The sequence below is a fragment of the Melopsittacus undulatus genome, chromosome 2, assembly GCF_012275295.1.
Source record: "Melopsittacus undulatus isolate bMelUnd1 chromosome 2, bMelUnd1.mat.Z, whole genome shotgun sequence".
Lineage (NCBI taxonomy): Eukaryota > Metazoa > Chordata > Aves > Psittaciformes > Psittaculidae > Melopsittacus > Melopsittacus undulatus.
Window position 1 is genome coordinate 15,673,492 of NC_047528.1, and position 18,321 is coordinate 15,691,812.

Consider the following 18,321-nt stretch of genomic DNA (forward strand, 5'->3'; position numbering starts at 1 on the left):
TGTGTATTTACTTGTATTTTGAGCTGCCTGGGACTGTCAGACCTTTTCCCATTTCCTTACAAATCAGAACTTTAACAAAAGAAAGAACAAGGTGTTCTGCTATTTGGAAATCACAAGCCAGATTTTGATTGGAGTTAGACTGGTATAAATTCAGAGTGACTGACAATATATACTTTACATATACCTCTGAACTCTACTTCGAGCTAGTCACACTTCAGGATCATCGCCAATGCTTGGAGAGAAAAATGATTTAAATCAAAGGACCAGGTAGCTGAGCTTGCCAGCTGGCTTTGGCTATCTGTGACTACTGGATGCAGGCAAAAAAAGATACAGCAAAAAAAATGTTTGACATAAATGCATCTACTTGAATGAAACAGGAAAACCTGAATGGTTGATTAATGAGGTTTAGCAAGTGTTGATAGGTAAGCTAGCTTTTATCTTCAGGTCTGGCTCAAAGGGAGCTGGTGACTGACGTGCAATGCTGAGGGAAGCTATGCATGCCTAGCACTTCCCAGAAAGGGGCCTGTGCTCAGAAAATAGCCCTCTTAAAAAGCAGCTGGATAAATATCTTCCAAACTGATAGTTTCATATGTATAACTGATTGTTCTAAGTAACATTCATCGTGGTGTTTCTGTAAGGGTATCTGTTAGATACCATCCTTTCAGGAGACTGCAGAGAAGACAGAATGCATCTTGGCCACAGCAACTGGAATTTATTTCTTGAGGAGGGGGGTCTTTTTCAATAAAAATGGTCCATGTCTAAACCTGTGTGTGGCTCTGATCCTGAGAAATACTGACAGTCTCCTCAGCACTGAGGTGCTTACCAGGGCCTCAGCAAAAAGTACTTTGTCAAAGTGTTCTTTCCATCTTAAAAAGCCATCTATCACAGACCTGCGGACACATCCCTGGCATAGCACACCACCACCACAACACACCAAGATTAATTATCACTAATGCATCCACATAAACACTGTGTGTTCTGTAAGACACAGTGGGCTAATTGAAATATGCTTTTAAGGCAAGGCATAGATTTTTGGCAGGTAAAATACAGACTTTTTCTACAATTTGTGTCAAAGCGTTTGTTGTTAAAAAGCTCCATTTGAAACTTCATTAGGCGTGTTCAGAGCTCCTGCCCGTAACCAGTCGCCGAGCCTGGCCCCCAGAGCGGCGGCGGGCGGCGGCGGGCGCCCCCGCCTCCCGCCCTTCCCGCTCGGCTGCCCACTACGGGCTGGCGCATGCGCCGCTGGCAGTCATGGCAGCGGGCGTGAGGGCCTCGGCCGTAGGGGTGTTTGTGGGGCGAGGGGTGCGGCGGCTTGGCTCCTCTATGGGGCGGCAAGGGCAGGAGGTCTGTGGGCTCCTGGTCCTGCCAGCCCGACCTGACTCGGGCTCTCGGGGGCACTTTGTCTTCCCGCTGGTGTCTGAGTGTGCAGCCTGCGCACCGCTCTGGTGCGGTGGTACCCTTCGTGCCTGGCCTTGTGCTTACAGCTCCCGGCTCTGTGCAATGGGGTGCAGTGGTGGGAGTGTGGCTTCCCGCACGTTCAGAGGAGCCTGGGCTTCGAGAGAGGAGATGAAAATGTATCGAAAATATCTTTAGGAGCAAAGCCAGACCCATATGCAGGAGATGCATGCGAACCCTTTTGACATGAAGTAGCTTGCTGCCCTTAACGTTTGTTCTCTGTTGTTTCTTTAAAAGGTTGAATCTGCTAGGAACCATTCCAAGGCCAGTCTTAGCTCAGAGATCCCCATTCTCCACCCCATAACACATTCACAGCCAGTCTGACTCCTAAATAATCTTAATAATCTTAAGAAAGATGAGGTCTTCCCTTTTCTAGGCTGCTCAGTTGCCATGTCTCATGTTGGGAGATCGCACTGATTTTTAATGTATTAAACCACTACATATACCTATACATAACCAACTATGTATTTTTCAACTACTGATTCAGGGGTACTGCAAAACAAGATAAAAATTAAGTGCCTTGGGAAAAGACCTCCACTTCAATCCAGACACCTTCTTTCCCTTGCTTTTGCTGGGTGTTAAATTCAGCCCCTTCAGCGAGGCACAATGCAGCGCAGGAGATTGGCATCATTTGTAGTCGTTTCCTGTCACTCCACAGTTTTTACTCTTTTCAGCTGCCCCAGGCTGGTCCCTGCTCCCACAGGGATTTCTTCATGGCCTGCAGTGCCCTCAGGGTATATCTGCTCCTGTGTCTTCTCTGTGTCGTCCGTCCCGTGTATCCTCACACGTCGCTTCCCGGCAGCCACTCCACGTTAAATGTGTTTTCACAGGGGTGCCCTATGCTCCTCTGGTTGCTTCAAGTTTTGGCACGTAGTGGGTTGGTGGTGTCCATTGCCAAGCCAGCTGGAACCACCTGTGAATGGAGGGCAGTCCATGACCTTTCTCCTACTCAGGTCACTCCTGTAGCCTCCTCTGCTACCAAAACTTTGCCAGTTATGCTCATTTTACCGTTTTCTTTCAGCCTTGGGCAACTCAGGATCTTTGTAGTTACGGGGCTTATTTAGGCAGAGGTATTCCCCAGCCTTTCACTGCCCTCCAGTGGATAATGCTGCTTCTCAGCTTTGTCTACCATGGCACGTAAATCAGCTTTAAGGAGCTTCTTGTCCTTCAGCACCATATCCTTCAGCAGATAAAAAGAGAACAACATTCATGTGAGTAGCAGAATTCCAGGATATGAATACTAAGAATCCCTAAACATCTTTGACTCCTGCAAAACCAAAGAGTTTTCCTGTTGAAATCAGACATATTCTGGGGCATGAAAACTGGGGATCTGAGAGCACAGATGTGCAAATAGTCTTTGAGAGATCTCAGACAGGTGTATTAGGGTGAGGGTTTGTCCTGTCGGTAATAGTTTTCATTTTCATTCCTGGGGTCAGCAGATCTACTTAGTTCGGTTTCAATTCAAAATATGTTTTAGCTGGGATCAGGACTTCACTGGTGGAAGGCTTGTCTCTTTCTTTCTGAAACAGAACAGTTTAGTTTGGAAGCACAGTAGTATCCCTGACAGTAATACAGAATGACTCCGAAGGGGCAGCGGAAGTGAAACCCTGGGAGGGAGGTCAGAGAGCTGGTTCTCTAACGGAGTGCAAGAAAACCCTCATAGAAAACCACCCCTTCTTTCCTCCCTCTCTTCAGTCACTCTTAAATGGCTTTCGGCTCCCATGGGCAGAGGGAAGACTTTCTGCCCTGAAGGCACTCGTTCTACCTCCAGTGTAAACAAGGTTGGGTTCAAACTGGATAGCATTCAGGGTGAAAGACCATGGTACCTACTTCCAGCTGCAAAGCCTAAGACAAGCATTTGCATCACTTTTTTGAAATTGTCTCTAATCCACAGTGTGCATTCTGTGGTCATTAAGACATTGGATGGTGTGCTAATGTACTCAGTGATACATGGTCTAGTATTTCTTTGCCTGAGAGGGTGGGTAAGTGGATAATTATTCCTGTTCTGCAAATGCATCACACAGAGATGAGAGCTTCAGCCCCACAGGTCTAGTTTAGACCAGTCCTATATCAGTAACCCCAGAGGCACAGATCACTCATTCTGACTGGTTGACATGGTGGGCCTGTGGATGACAGCTTAGTTTCTATGTGTTGCAGTCCCTGGGCTTTATCTTCTACATGGTATTAGATGACTGTGTATGGTGGTTGCTCCCAAAGGGCTATCGTTGTAACATTTTATTACCTTTTATATTAGATCACTGATATAATCTGGCAATGGCTCTGCTCATCACATGGCCCTGTCTCTTTTATGTCTTCTATCCCTGAGGCAAATTAATTGTTGTCACCACAGTTCCTGTAACCCTTCAGTCTCCCACCCAAGTAATTTACAAGAAAAGAAACACAACCTGTGTTACCAGCTCATACTGGATTAGTCCAGTCAGTTCAAGCTTGCAGGTATAATCATAGCTCGTTCATCTGGGCAGTTCTTCCAGGTAGGCTGAACTCAGTGGCACCATACAGGAAAATTCTTTGTTTAATTTTTGCAGAGTGCAGGGTGACTTGTCTGAGTTAACTCATGATTACATTTACCTGTCAGTATCTTCTCTGTCCTTTGTTGCAGGCACTGGACAGGACAGAGAAATAATACTCCTTTTCAGAAATTATCATAAAATGCATCTGGGACTAAAGTGGGAATCTGGGAAAAGGAGATGACCATCATAGGGGGTAATGAATTGTAGGATTTCCTCAGAGATGCAGTGCTTACAGAAAAAGTACCTCTGACCAATGTGTGCAAATTGGCCATGGGACAAAGCTCAAAGAGCATTCTTTGTTATGGGAAATCTGAGTGGTTTCACACATCAGCATTTCCCAAACAGAAAAGAGATGTAGGATATGGACTTCATCAGAGGAAAGTATGACTAGAAGGAGTAATTCCAAACAACAAATCAAAGTGAGGTGTAAGACTGATATATGACAAAAAGGAGGAAAGGAAAACAAATACTTCACTTATTTTACATAGTAGAATAAATTGCTCGTTTGGATTTGGTTCTTAGCCTCATCTAAAGGCAGTCTTAAACTCACTTAAAGGCAGATTCTTACACAGTTTAGGCATTAACTCTGAAATGTCAGTGTGCATTAATTCAGTTCAGTATTTCAGTGGAGCAGGTTTCATGATCCTGTAATTTCTTGACAATATACTGAGTTAGATGTACTTCTGTAACTGTGGCAATCTAAGATGCTGTCTTAGATGTGTAAGATGGCAAGATTTGCAGAGATACATACCTTCTATTACATTGGAGTAAACGGATGTTTGAGAGGGGAATACAATTCTTGTACATCTAATCTAGACACAGCAAACATCAAACTAGAAGTCATTGCTCTAACATAATACTACCAACATTTTGAGGGAGGAGATAGTTGGCAAAGTGGGGTGAGACAATGATGGACCTAAAGATCAGATACAGGTTGTTAACCTGTGTAGAACAGGTATGGCTTAACCGTTGCTGAGATGTGAGCGAAAGTTTTAAAGTATTTAATGGTTATAAAATGCTTACTGAGTTTTATTTTAATATTCTGAAAAGTTACTACTTCTAGTTCCCAGGGTTGTCTTTGAAGTTTTATTGTGGATCCTTCTGGAAGATCAGGTCTGAGGAGTTAGAAGATTTCCTTGTTCTAGCTGTGTGTTTCTGTTCTTCACTGACTGCCTCTGTGAGTTCATTCTGCTGTGAAGTAATTTCACTTGCATCATTTCCACAGAGCTATTTGAATGTCTCATCAACAAAGTGGATCTGTATGTAGGTAGCTACTTATTTAGATATGTTTTTAGATATTTATTATCTATAAACCTGTCCATGGATTTTGATGACTCAGTTGTGTAGCTTTTTTCCCCTAAGGTGTATACTATGCTCTGCCATACACATATCTGCCTCAACATAATGAACACCCTCATCAAACAAGAACATCTTCTAAGAGGTCAGAGTATACCTTTGAGTGAACAACCATATGACCACACAGAAATATAGGACATTATAAAAGTACCCTCACCAACCATTTATTTGTTGAAATCTATACAGGATGTCATTAATAATACCATCAACTGATAGAAGCTAGTAACACCTGCCATGTTTTCTAGAATATTCCTTTCTCCTTCATATGTGAAGAGCTCTTTACTTCTATTGAAACTTACTCTGTGATAAAATTGGCAGCTCTATCAGCCTCCAGACCAATAGCCTAGGCAATTAAAACAGGCAAGGATAGGATTTTTCTTCCAAACTGGTCACTCAGTTCTCTTAGGTTCTTGGGTGGCAGCAGAACACATAGTTTTTCAGTCTGAGACTGATTGAGGTTGAGAATCAATTAACTTTCATCCGTGTTTCTCCAGACTTTCATTTAATCATGTGTGCACATTCTTCAGGAGCACTGTGATCTATACATCCTTGGTGACCTACCTACTTACCAGAGGTTGATAAAAAATCCATGGCAAATCATAAATGTGATAAGAAATAAGCATTTTTAGATTGAAAGGTCTTGGATTTATGACTTAGTACAGTCATTTTGCTAATAATGTAATAGATTTGGAAGTTTGGGTTTGTTTGGCTTTTTTATTATTTCCTAGAATTTAGATATTTTTTTACCCTTCCTGGGAAGAGCAAATTCAGGCTGCCAATGCCCAAGTAGTGGAAAGTGTCTGAAGGAAAGTCAGGTTCATGTTGCTGCTTTAACCACTCCACTTTAACTATTCTGGCTCCTCAAAGCATACTCATTTTTGATCGCTGCTTCTGCCTGCTGGTCAGAGATTATTGTGATGGACTGCGTGCTGTCAGGGCCTCTGAACTCACTGCTAAAGTAGCAAAACCTGAATGACTTAGAGATAAAATTCACCTACCTTGCCCATGCCATAGTAGACACAACAAATGTGTGTTCACTAGGTAGCATTTAACATCTAACACCCAAAAGGTCTCAAATGAAGATATAAGGTTGTGCTTTGGATATACATGAATTTATATACCATTGGCTTTCTACAATGAAAAGCTTAGCTAGACAGAGCAGACATTGGAAGCCTGGAAATATTTACACGCATATTTAGTATGCTTTCAGAGCTGCTGATATCATATAGAGTCATAGAATTGTAGAATGGTTTTCTTTGGAAGGAACCTCGAATATCATCTAGTTCCAACTCCCTTCCACAGACAGGGGCACCTGCCACTAGACCAGGTTGCTCCAAGCCCCATCCAACCTGGCCTTGAACACTGCAAGGGATGGGGCAGCCACAGCTTCTCTCAGCAACCTGTGTCAGTGCCTCGGCACCCTCATGTCTCTGTTTCACATGCAAATACTTCCTGTATCTAAGTGCCACTTTTGTCAGAACATTTAGAAGAGATCCCTAGCAATTACCTGTAATCATGTCTCATGTAAAGCTGTAAGATCTGCACTGATTCTACCTTTCTGAAGGTTCATTTATCTGAATTAACATTCTTTTACTTGTTACTCAAAGGAGCAACTAGTCAAGACAAAGTTATGTTCAATTTATTTTTTACAAGAATGGGTGTTGAAAGTAGAGGGGAGAAATGAGCAAGGTTCAATAGGAAGCACACTCAGGGACACACACAGACACACAGTCATGAAGTCCTGGGGACTGACTGGCCAACCCAGAAGGTCCCTGTGGGGTCCAGATTCTTGGAGCAGGCAGCATCCTGCAGCTTCAGCTCAGTGTACAAGATAAATCTCTCTGGCAGCTCCTGGCTGTGCCTTTTACACATTCTGGGCTGCCATGCCATGCTCCTGCTGGAAGCTTCTGGGATCGCCTGAGCAAGTGTCTCAGGGCCAGCCACATGTACACATCACAGCCAGGCTCATCTGGGGGCTGGAGGACATGGTCTCCTGAGTGGTGCATGCAAACCCCTCTTCTCACTTCACCCTGTGTTTGGTCAGGTGAAGGCCAAGGTGCCCTTAGTCTCTCTTATCCATGCTGTGGATCTGCAAGGTCTAACCAAGCTTACAGGGCAAAACCGGTGACCACGTAACACACTGAAATAACAACAAAACCAGGCTCAGGCAGTAAGAATACTCATAATAACAAACTGCTCCTCAGAGTTACAAAAGAAATGTGGATTCAGATATGCCCCTAAACAGCCACAGGCAGTTATGGTTTTAGTTGAATCTGCGCCTGACATTAACAGAGGGAAACAGCAGGCTGTGTGATAAGAAATGCCACCCATCTTCTCTCCCTGTCCTTTCTACTGTCAAAGTGCCCATTCATATGAGTGTCCACTTGCTGCTGACCTTCTGCCAGCAACAACCTACTTCCCAGCTCCCCCCAGCCTACTCTGCTGGGTTCTCAGGCTCTCTGCCCCCACAGGGCTCCCTCACCACAGCCCAATCTGCAGAAGCAGCTGCTGCAGTTCTGTTTACCAGAAGTCCTGGGATTTCTGCTTATTTGGCTCTAATGCATTTACCAACCATCTGAGGGCTGTTAGTGATTGTTATCCCATGTGGTTCTCAGACTTCAAAAGAAATCTGAGGAATCTATTGCTCAGCAGATTTGTCATAACATGATACTTAGCTAAAGCTCCCAGGAGGGGCAAAGACATTTCTCCAGCAAGCATCTCTACTGACAGAATTGTTCTATTGCCATAGATAAAGGTACTTTCACAGAGGCCCAATACATTCACATTATTCCACTGGGAAATGAAAAGTGTGTGTCCCTGTCATTTCCAGTATTATGCCTTTTCTCAAGCCACTTTGCATGGTTCTGTCTAGGAGTATCTAGATGACTAACTCTTTTCCCTTTCGCCACTTGCCCAGTCCAACTTTACCGTTTGGCACGTTCCTCTGCTTGTTGGTCCATCTGCTTTGCAGCATGCGCTCCAGCGGGCAGCTTCTCCTCAGCTCCCGGCCTCCAGCAGCTCCCTTTCACCTCCTTGCCCCGTTGTCACCAGCCGATGTGATTCCTCCACTCCTTCACCAGTATTTCCTTTGAGCTCCCACTTTTCTTCTCAGATCTCACTGTTTAACAGCCCGGTTCTCTCTCACCTGATTTTTCATCCCGGCCTTATCCGCCACTCCCCCAGCACCCGCGTTCTCCTGGACCACCCCTACACTTGTTGCCCGCGGGAGGAGCTGTTCTGCTGGGTGAGCTGGACCCTGGGCACGGGCGGCAGCCGCAGGGCAGCGTCTCAGCCGCAGCTCCTTTCCGCAGAGCCCCCGCGATGCGGAGCCCAGCTGCCCGCGCTGTCCGCCGCCGTGCCGCGGGAGAGGGCCGGGCTGGCCGCGCCACCGCAGAGCGGGAGTGAGGGGCGGGCAGACCGCGCACTCCGCGGCTGCAGCGCCGGGGGCGGCAGGGTCCGGCGGCGAGAGCGGGCAGCGCGGTGCTGAAGGGACAGCGCCCGCGGGCACCGCCCGCCCCGCCCCGCCAGGGCCGCCGGTGGGAGCCCCGGGAGCGGGGCGGGGGCACCCGGCCTCCGCCCGCCAGCCACCGCCCTGCCCGGCGCGGCCGGCCCCGCGGCCCCGTCCTGCACCCGCGGGAGCAGCTCCCCTGCGCCGCGCACGGCTCGCCGCCGCCCGCCCGCTGCGCCGATGCCGGGCGTTGGGGCGGTCGGAGCGCGGTGCAGGCACCGGCCGCGCAGGAACCCCAGGAAGAGCCCCAAGGCGGAGCCGGGCCAGGCCGGGGCCGCCATGGACGCGGCGATTTGGATCTACCAGTTCCGACTGATCGTGCTGGGCGACTCCACCGTGGGCAAGTCCTGCCTCTTGCACCGCTTCACCGAGGGCCGCTTCCCGGGGCCGTTGCACTCCGACCCCACCGTGGGGGTGGACTTCTTCTCCCGGCTGGTGGAGATCGAGCCCGGCAAGAGGGTCAAGTTGCAGCTCTGGGACACAGCGGGGCAGGAGCGGTTCAGGTACAGGAGCCAGGATTTCCCCCCCTCCCATCCTCTACTGTTGCCCCCCAAACCTACTGGACCCCAGGCACACCCCGTCTGCAGCCTGGCCCCGTACCCTCATCGTCCGACACATCTGCTGTTCCCAGGACTTTGCCTTGGCCCCGGCACATCTCACTGCATCCACCTGGCTGCTGTGCCCCAACAAGCCCTCCACCACCCCACTGCCATCCAGCCTCACTGCCTGCTGGTGCCCCTTCACCCCCAGCCAGGAGCTTCCTCCTTCCCCACCCTTTCCCTTCATACCCACCAGGGAACAGCTACCCTTCCCCTCCCAGCTCACACTAGGGGGTAACAAGTGGCCTTGTCCTGTTTCTCCTTCCCTCCCCCATCTCTGCCCTGAAGCCCTGGACCTAGGGTAGCAATCCCTTCTCCACATTTTCTTCCCTCTTTGCAGCAGGAGGCCCCTGCTTCACTCTGCATTTCTTACTTTGTCATCACCTCCGAACTCGGCCTCCCCTGCAGTATTTCACTCTGCCATTAACTCTTCCTCCCATGTGATCTGGAGAGAGCAGGTCACCTCCCTGTTTTTACCCCTTCCAGCACAGCCTCCATGGTGTGGAAGCCACCAGCCAGCCAGCTACGGACCCTTGTCAGTGCTTTATCTGCCTTCTGCATCTGCTCTGCACTGATGGTTGCCAGGAGCCTTCACTAATACCTCTGTCATAGTACAGCTAAACTACCTCAGATGCTGCACTGAGTATTAAATCCTCTCCTTTCTCCTCACTGTCACAAACAAACCCTCTTTTCCTGCTCTCCAAAGAGTCATAGTCATTCCCCAACATGCAAACTGGTACTACCATTCCCCCACTCTTGTGGCTCTGCTCTGTCTGTGATGCTTGCCACCTGAGGTGAGTTGTGTGTGGATTTCAGTTTGGGCTTGTGGTTCTGTAGGTATGAACTCAGGTGGAAGGCTAATGCGTGGTGCCTGACCCACACACTGTCTGGGTGTTAGCAGGAGGGCTGAAATAGGTCTTCTCACTGGCCAGAATTGGTTCTTTCATGTTCCCTGTGTTCAGCTGCAACAGTTGTTGAACAACTGTTCTCACACTCAGATGAGGAGGTGGGATTTGGGATTTCACTATTTTACCAGGGGACTTCAACCTTTTTGTTTTCCAATAACAAGCATTGCAGTGAAACAACAAAAAACTTCCCTGAGCTGGCATGAGTCACAACTTCATAAGTCTTTTTGCATGAGTCCTTTTGCAGACAGGCCTCTGAAGGGTTAGCAAAGTAATGAACAGTGATAATAGCAAGCTCTTAGCATTTTTCACCCTCCTTGTGCTTTGCAGCAAAGTAAGTAAAATAGTTACAAACAAGTGACTAAGAACATGTGACCTCTTTAGTTTGAATTTGCTGACAAATAGTCGGGATGGCCAGTGACAAGGCACTTGTTCGAAAGGAGTGCAAATATAGAGTTTTGCATACAATTAAAATCAAATGATAGCCATCCTTTAACCTGGGGATGCTCAGGGGATGTGCTGTGATGAGTCATGCAGTCAGTTGCTTTTAAATTTACCATTAGTAAATGGTAAATCATCTGTGTTTTTTCTAATACCCAGACCCTGCAAACTGAAGGAAGAAGTTTTAAACATTTGTGTTTGTGTTTCTGCCTAGAGTTTCTTGTCAGTTGCTGTACCAAATATCAGCATTGATTGTATAGTCTGTTTTACACTTACTCGAGTAAATTATAAATATTATACTAAGTTACACACCACAGGTTAAAATATTGCACATTCTGCTCTCTGCTAATGGAGAAAACTACAGATCACCAGCAAAGATGGTCTTGGGGAAGAACTAATTATTCCAAGAAGTAATATAATTTTGTGGAACACCAGGCAGATTGCAGTTCTGTTCCCTGTTCTGCTCGACTGCTTGCAGTGGGACTTCATAGGAGTTAAAACCTGGCTTTAAAGCTGCCTGTGGAGTTCCTTGCATCCAGAACAAACTACTGGTTGCATAATAACCCCCTTCGTTTGATTCCAGGCATTAGTGACATTCCCTGAGGACAATTATGGTGTGACACACCTGCCATCATGCTCTTGAAAGAGCGCACTTATTTCCTTGGAGAAATTGTTTTGGAAAAATTCTTACATGTGTCTAGTTCATTGCTGCTGCTGTAGTTGAACTTAGTTTGGTCTTAGAAACCATTTTTAACACATACTGCTTACTTTACTTCTCAAACAAGGTCATTCTCACCACTTCCACAAGAAGGATGAGCAAGCTGCAAATGCTGGTGCAGGATAGTTTGTTTATTGTGAGCCCAGACAAGGCAGTTACTGACTGTATTTACTTTGACATCAGTAGACATCACTGAGCAGCATCTCCCATTGGGCAAGGTGCCATATGGACAACAACAACATAATCAACAACTTAATCAAACACCTTTCTAGAACAAGAACCTGCAGATTTGCTTAGTGCAGACTTAGGTCAGCAATGCAGACTAAGGTAAATTAGGGGGATACCCTATGTTTCTTTCTATGTTGTGGTTAGCTGTCATTGAGAGCAATCTGCTGCTTTGGCTGTGTTCCACATTGTCTACTTTGCTGTGATTTATTTGTTTGTTTATTTTCCTGTATTTAAATTCAACAATATATTTAAATTACAAAACTCTCCAAAGGCTATAAAGTGCTTGGTAGTGAGGCTAAGACTGAGAGCTCATTTCAAGAACACAGGGACAAAATATTGTGGGGATGCCTCAATTATATTAACCCACTTTTTAGTAGATTGTGATATTGGATATGTTCCGTTCTAACACATGGCTTGAAAATAAAACACTGTTCTTATTGTTTTGGAGTAAGAAACATGTATTTTCAAAATTATTACCATTACGATGTAGTCTTTAGTCATAGTACGAAAATAAGTCTTCAAAATTAGATAAAGCTTTTAGTGAAAGTTTGGTTCATCTGGTAAAGATCAGCAAGGACATAATGAGAAAGAAACACTCTGACTAGTTTAAAGTCACCCTCAAGCAACAGGCTGATGTGATTAGTACACCTTTATTTTCAGAAACAGTTGTTCAGTGGCCATCACTAAGGCTTTTCTCGACAGTATTCATTAGGGTCTTACATCTTGAACCTGACATTAAGTTAAAAGAATGACTTCTATCCTAGACAGTATTTTCCCCTTCCATAATGGTAGTTTAGGCAGAATTAATTAGCGGAACCAACACATACTCTGCATGGAAAGCCATAATTTACAAAAGAATTTAAGATCTTCATTTAATAAATATTCCAAATTAAAGGCAGAGTCTTCAAAGCTATCCTTTGGAAGAACATTCCAAGTATCATTACTGCACATCATAAAGTACAACTTCTTGAGGACCAGTCTCAACTCCAGCAATTTCAAATATAGAACCATCTGGAGGAACCTCACAGCATTCAATATCAAAGTGTTGTTGTTCCCTCTTAATACTTAGTTCCTTGCCCATGCTGTAAGTAGTTTGTATTTGCCCAGCTCAGTCACTCTTGGATAGTTTTGTTTAGAGAATTTCCTTTCTGAGTCTGTTACTTGTTGATTTCTTCAAGCACAAAGAATTATGATCATCTGTACAAGCTTTTCTAAGAATTTTTCTGCAGGGAATGCAAAAGGATATGCTTGTACATTGGCAAGCTTAGGCTCCAGGTTTCTCATTATCTGCCTCCATATTTTGGTTTGAAATAATTGATTAGAACAAAGCAAAGTCCACAGTTGTATAGAACTGAAGGACTCAGACTTCAACACCAACAAGTATTTGACAAATATATGTATTTTATTCTGTGAACATATGCCACAGTTTGCTAATGCAGAGTACTTTGCAGAATAATTCAGCGTTCAGAATTTGCACTAGAGGGTTTGGCTTCAAGAACATTTAGAAAGCAACTTTTGATTGTACAAACAAAATTAAAAAGGAACATTTTTTGTGTGTAGAAGGTAAATTAATAAAGTCAAAGTAGTTTTCAAAAGCAAAGGTATTTCATAAAACTTACAGTAGATAAAACCACATTGCCACTTGGAAAAGTGATCTATTTATGAGTAAAGTGAAAATGTAATTCAATTTTCACTTTTTTTTTTTCTTCACAGATCGATAACACGCTCTTATTACCGCAATTCAGTGGGTGGCCTATTGGTATTTGACATCACAAATCGCCGATCTTTTGAGCATGTGAAAGACTGGCTGGAAGAAGCAAAAATGCATGTGCAGCCCTTTCAGATTGTGTTCCTGTTAGTAGGACATAAATGTGACTTAGTGTCACAGCGTGAGGTTACAAGAGAAGAAGCTGAAAAACTGTCATCTGACTGTGGTATGAAATATATAGAAACTTCAGCAAAAGATGCCACGAATGTTGAAGAATCCTTTACAATTCTTACACGAGACATCTATGAACTTGTAAAAAAAGGAGAAATCTCAATACAAGATGGATGGGAAGGTGTCAAGAGTGGCTTTGTTCCAAATGTTGTACATTCATCAGAAGAAGCTGTAAAGCCCAGAAGACAGTGTATCTGCTGAATCTGTGGCATGCCAAAGAGCATGTCACGTGTTCAGAACATGATGCTAACCTAAATAACAGAATCATAATTTTGAAACAATATTAGATCATGACATAGCTGAATCATAGAATGGTAATTTGGGTTTTTTTATCCTTCTGACTAGATCATAATTTCATAAAACTTTAAGAGCTTGCTTTCTTTTCAGAGTATAATAACTTCATGTGGTCTTCAGGAAAAGAAATTATATCTTACTAAAGGAAAAATCCTATAGCAAGACACTGAGAAGTGCAATAATCATTGTGACAGCATCCTTGCCTGGGCTTTGTATTTTGAATACTGTTTAAAATCAAGGCTCGCTAGGTGAGGATCAGAGGAGCTCATTACTTTCATTCATCCTGCCTTAGTTTTGAACAAGAAAATACTGTACCTTATACTTTTTTAATGTGATTCTTTACTCAAGTGCAGGGTTGCTAATGACCATTGAAGTTTAGAATGCTGTAGAATTTAATAATAAAGGTAACTAAAGAAAGCAAGCTGGAAGACTGCTCCAATAGCAAACACTTTTGATACGACTATGAATACGAGCCTTACTAAAGAAAAGGAATGTTTCAGAAAAGATGATTTTTTTGTATATGAAAATGGGGAATAGATGCAATGAAATTTATTATGAAATATTTTCTCAATTGCCAATGAAACTAGATGTAACATTACATACGATCCAACTCTTGTGTGACTCATGCACAGAACAGATTTCCCAGCCAGGGGAGTTATATTTCGGTGGCTGGATTCTCAGCTGGGAAGTTATCACAGCCACACTGATGCCTAAGGGCTTATCTTAATTTACACAAACAAATTCCCTATTAGCTTTAAAAAATAAATCTACTTCTAACCAGGAGTAAAAGTAGGTCCAAAAGTGCTGCAACCAATGGGGACCCAGGCCTTAAATTTGAATAGAGCAAGGACTTGTTTATTCTCAGGCAGCATATGTTAAACTGTTGTCTAAAAAACAAAGGTTTTAAAACCAAAAGTGTTATGAATAGCGAGAAGAAAATTTCTAAGATAATGCTTGGCTACAGAGGGCAAAGTTGGAGAATCTCTATTGTGAGAAAGCAACATATAGTAACTTTTCATAACAATAATAATAGGAGAAATCTGTGATCATGTAGCATTTTATTGGGCTTGAGGTCATCTTCCTACTCCTCTGAATATAACAAACACTAGCTTTATGCAAACTATGCCCTGTATGTCTAGCACTTAAATACCAAATAAGTCTATTTCTATTTTATTGTAGTAGTGTAACAAGATGACTTGATCTCAGAGTTGATAAACATCTACAATTTATCTGGGCATACTCACAGCCACCAAACATCAAGCCAGTTATCTTCATACAAAAGTGTGTTACCATGTTACAATTCTCAGTTTTCAATACCAGGCAACAAGTCTGTCTAATCTAACTTTTTCTTCTTTTTTTTTTCCCCAACAAACATATAATTGGTTTTCCCTGAGGTTACTTTTAAGAACTTTTACAATCTTTCTGTAAGTATTCCATAGTTATTCCAGTTATTTTATTCATTTAGAAACACTAAAATTATTGGTTTCAAAGGGAACTGAATAGTTAATTTCCTCTAAGTGAGTCTCACTTGCACTGAGGCACAGTTACACTGTCTTAGAAGGATTCAAAGGCCTTAATATAAACAGGAATCAGCCTTAATTCAGTTAATTCTAGTCTCAGCATGCCACAAAGTAACTGCTGTGAGCCTGATTCTCTATTAAACTACATATATTAGTCATTTACACCAAATCAGTTTTGATTTGAGGGCATTTTTGGCCCTCTTTACAATGTAAACATGACTACAGATGCCAAAGGTGCAGAATCAGGCTGTGTGCTGATTCCCCTTATGATACTAGGCTGATGTTACATATCTCAAGATCTTCTCTTAGTTGTTTAAGAGGACAAAATGGGTCAACAAATAAATTGGTGGCTGGGGAGTCAACAGCCCTAAAGTCTGCCACTGGTTCACTGTGTGTTTCTGAGCAAGGCATTTATACTTTCTGTGCCTCATCTTTTTCTGTATCTCAAAAATAGAGATTATCATTCTTCCCTGAATTCACAAAGACTGCTAAAACTTAATCTGACTGTATGATCTTCAGTCTGGACTCTTTTCTCTGTGTGCAACCTGTTGTAGAGTGTTTAGCATCCTGGGATGTGGATATTAATTTCCTATGCCATACCAAAAAAAAAAATATCAAAAATATTAAAACAGCTTTATAAGTACAAGGTATTGCTATTACTGTGAACCTGTATTTCATTATACATTTCAGTACTTTCAGGTTAAAATCTTTTATCCTAAACTTTTCTTCCTGAATACTATGGAACCAATGAGCTTTTCATTTTGTATGACAAAAAAATCAGGTGTGTTGAGTGGGAAGGGACTGGGAGAAGAGGGGAATAGAGAGGAGGTACACACAGAGAAATGAACAGTCACCAGAACAGAGCCTTAATGATCTCTGCTGTCAGTGTTGTACCTACAGTGTCACATTTATTACACTGGAAATAGAGCTTTTAACCAGATTCAACTGTGTAAGGAACTGGTATTGTCAATGCAACTAGAAGACAAGTTCACTGTGCATATAGTTGTCTTATTTGTAATTCCTAAAAATGTAGATTAACATGTACATTCAAACATTGTCTGTCTTCATGATATATTAAACCATTACTATACCTTTTCACCACACATTTGCAGTTAATAGAAATATCTGATAGATGGTTTGATAAAGTCTATCATTTTGTTCTCAGATACTTTGCAGTACAGTAAATAAGTAACAGCTCAAATAGGCTGTAGAATGGATTATATTTCAGTGCATGTATATTCTTTTTTAACCCAATGAAGGGCAGATACTGATACCAGAATGAAATTTCCAGAAATCACAGAAATTAGAGAAATCTCATCAGGCAGTCAAATCAATAAGTAGAAATTATTTATTAAGAAAACACCACATCTTTGCAAATTAAAGTTTGGTAAATCCCAGTTAGAAAAAGGAAAAGCCTGTTGAAATAGTAAGCAGTTTGTATTTGGATTCATAGGCCTGGCAAATGGATATTAAGTACTGGTTTGGATTCCTAAAATGTTTATTTTTAGTTTGATAAGAATAAATATCTTCCTCTCCTCATTTAAATATTTACACATTAAGATAATATTTGTACATGAAGAAATTTTGGCTTGCTTATAATTGCATCTGTCCTGTACAAGAAGCAGAACCAAGATAAAAACTTGAGGAGCCTATCACAGAATGATAGAATGGTTTGGGTTGGAAGGGACCTTAAAGATCAGCTAATTCCAACCCTGTGCTATGGGCAGGGACACCTTCCATTAGACCGGGTGGACCATATGTTCATACTATTCATTTATACTTTTGGTATGGCATAGATTTATGCATCAAGCTGGTTTTACCAGGGGGAAGTCATGTTTGACCAACCTCACAGCCTTCTATGAGGAAGTAACTAGGTGGAGGGATGATGGTAAAGTGATAGATGTGGTTTTTCTTGATTTCAGTAAGGCATTTGATACTGTCTCCCACAGCATCCTCATAGATAAGCTAAGGAAGTGTGGGCTTGATGATCACGTAGTGAGGAACTGGTTGAAAGGAAGAAGGCAGAGAGTTGTGGTCAATTGTGCAGAATCTAGCTGGAGGTCTGTGACTAGTGGAGTCCCTCAGGGGTCAGTGCTGGGACCAGTGCTGTTTAATATTTTCATCAACGACCTGGATGAGGGAACTGAGTGTACCCTCAGCAAGTTCGCTGATGACACTAAACTGGGAGGAGTGGCTGACACACCAGAAGGCTGTGTTGCCATTCAGCGAGACCTGGACAGGCTGAAGAGTTGGGCAGGGAGTAACTTGATGAAATTCAACAAGGGCAAGTGTAGAGTCTTGCATCTGGGGAAGAACAACCCCATGTACCAGTACAGGTTGGGGGTTGACCTGCTGGAAAGGAGTGAAGGGGAAAGGGACCTGGGGGTCCTGGTGGATAGGAGGATGACCATGAGCCAACAATGTGCCCTTGTGGCCAAGAAGGCAAATGGCATCCTAGGGTGCGTTAGAAAGGGTGTGGTTAGTAGGGTAAGAGGTTCTCCTCCCCCTCTACTCTGCCTTGGTGAGGCCGCATGTGGAATATTGCATCCATTTCTGGGCCCCTCAGTTCAAGAAGGACAGGGAATTGCTTGAAAGAGTCCAGCACAGAGCCACAAAGATGATGAAGGGAGTGGAACACCTCCCTTATGAGGAGAGGCTGAGGGAGCTGGGTCTCTTTAGCTTGGAGGAGACTGAGGGGTGACCTCATCAGTGTTTACAAATATGTAAAGGGTGGGTGTCAGGATGATGGAGCTAGGTTTTTTTCAGTGATATGCAGTGACAGGACAAGGGGCAATGGGTGTAAACTGGAGCATAGGAGGTTCCACGT

At 43.5% G+C, this 18,321-nt stretch overlaps 1 protein-coding gene and 1 long non-coding RNA gene across 2 annotated transcripts; one reads left to right on the forward strand and one right to left on the reverse strand.

The window, feature by feature from the left end:
- Positions 1-344: 344 nt before the first annotated feature.
- Positions 345-8,815, reverse strand: LOC115946608 (uncharacterized). The gene is made up of 2 exons (XR_004080654.2): positions 8,271-8,815; positions 345-2,635 (listed from the first exon to the last, which is right to left on the reverse strand). It is a non-coding gene; the product is annotated as an uncharacterized lncRNA (long non-coding RNA).
- Positions 8,648-16,597, forward strand: RAB39A (RAB39A, member RAS oncogene family). Its single transcript, XM_031049622.2, has 2 exons — positions 8,648-9,353; positions 13,455-16,597. The coding sequence occupies exons 1-2, from the start codon at positions 9,031-9,033 to the stop codon at positions 13,879-13,881; spliced, it is 750 nt and encodes a 249-aa protein (XP_030905482.2). The 5' UTR covers positions 8,648-9,030; the 3' UTR covers positions 13,882-16,597.
- The last annotated feature ends 1,724 nt before the right edge of the window (positions 16,598-18,321 follow it).

What these genes read in the sequence shown, in the direction of transcription:
- RAB39A (XM_031049622.2), top strand. Translation starts at nt 9,031, where the DNA reads ATGCCGGGCGTTGGGGCGGTCGGAGCGCGGTGCAGGCACCGGCCGCGC. An exon ending in GCGGGGCAGGAGCGGTTCAG is followed by an intron (nt 9,354 to 13,454) that starts GTACAGGAGCCA and finishes TTTTCTTCACAG; the next exon opens with ATCGATAACACGCTCTTATT.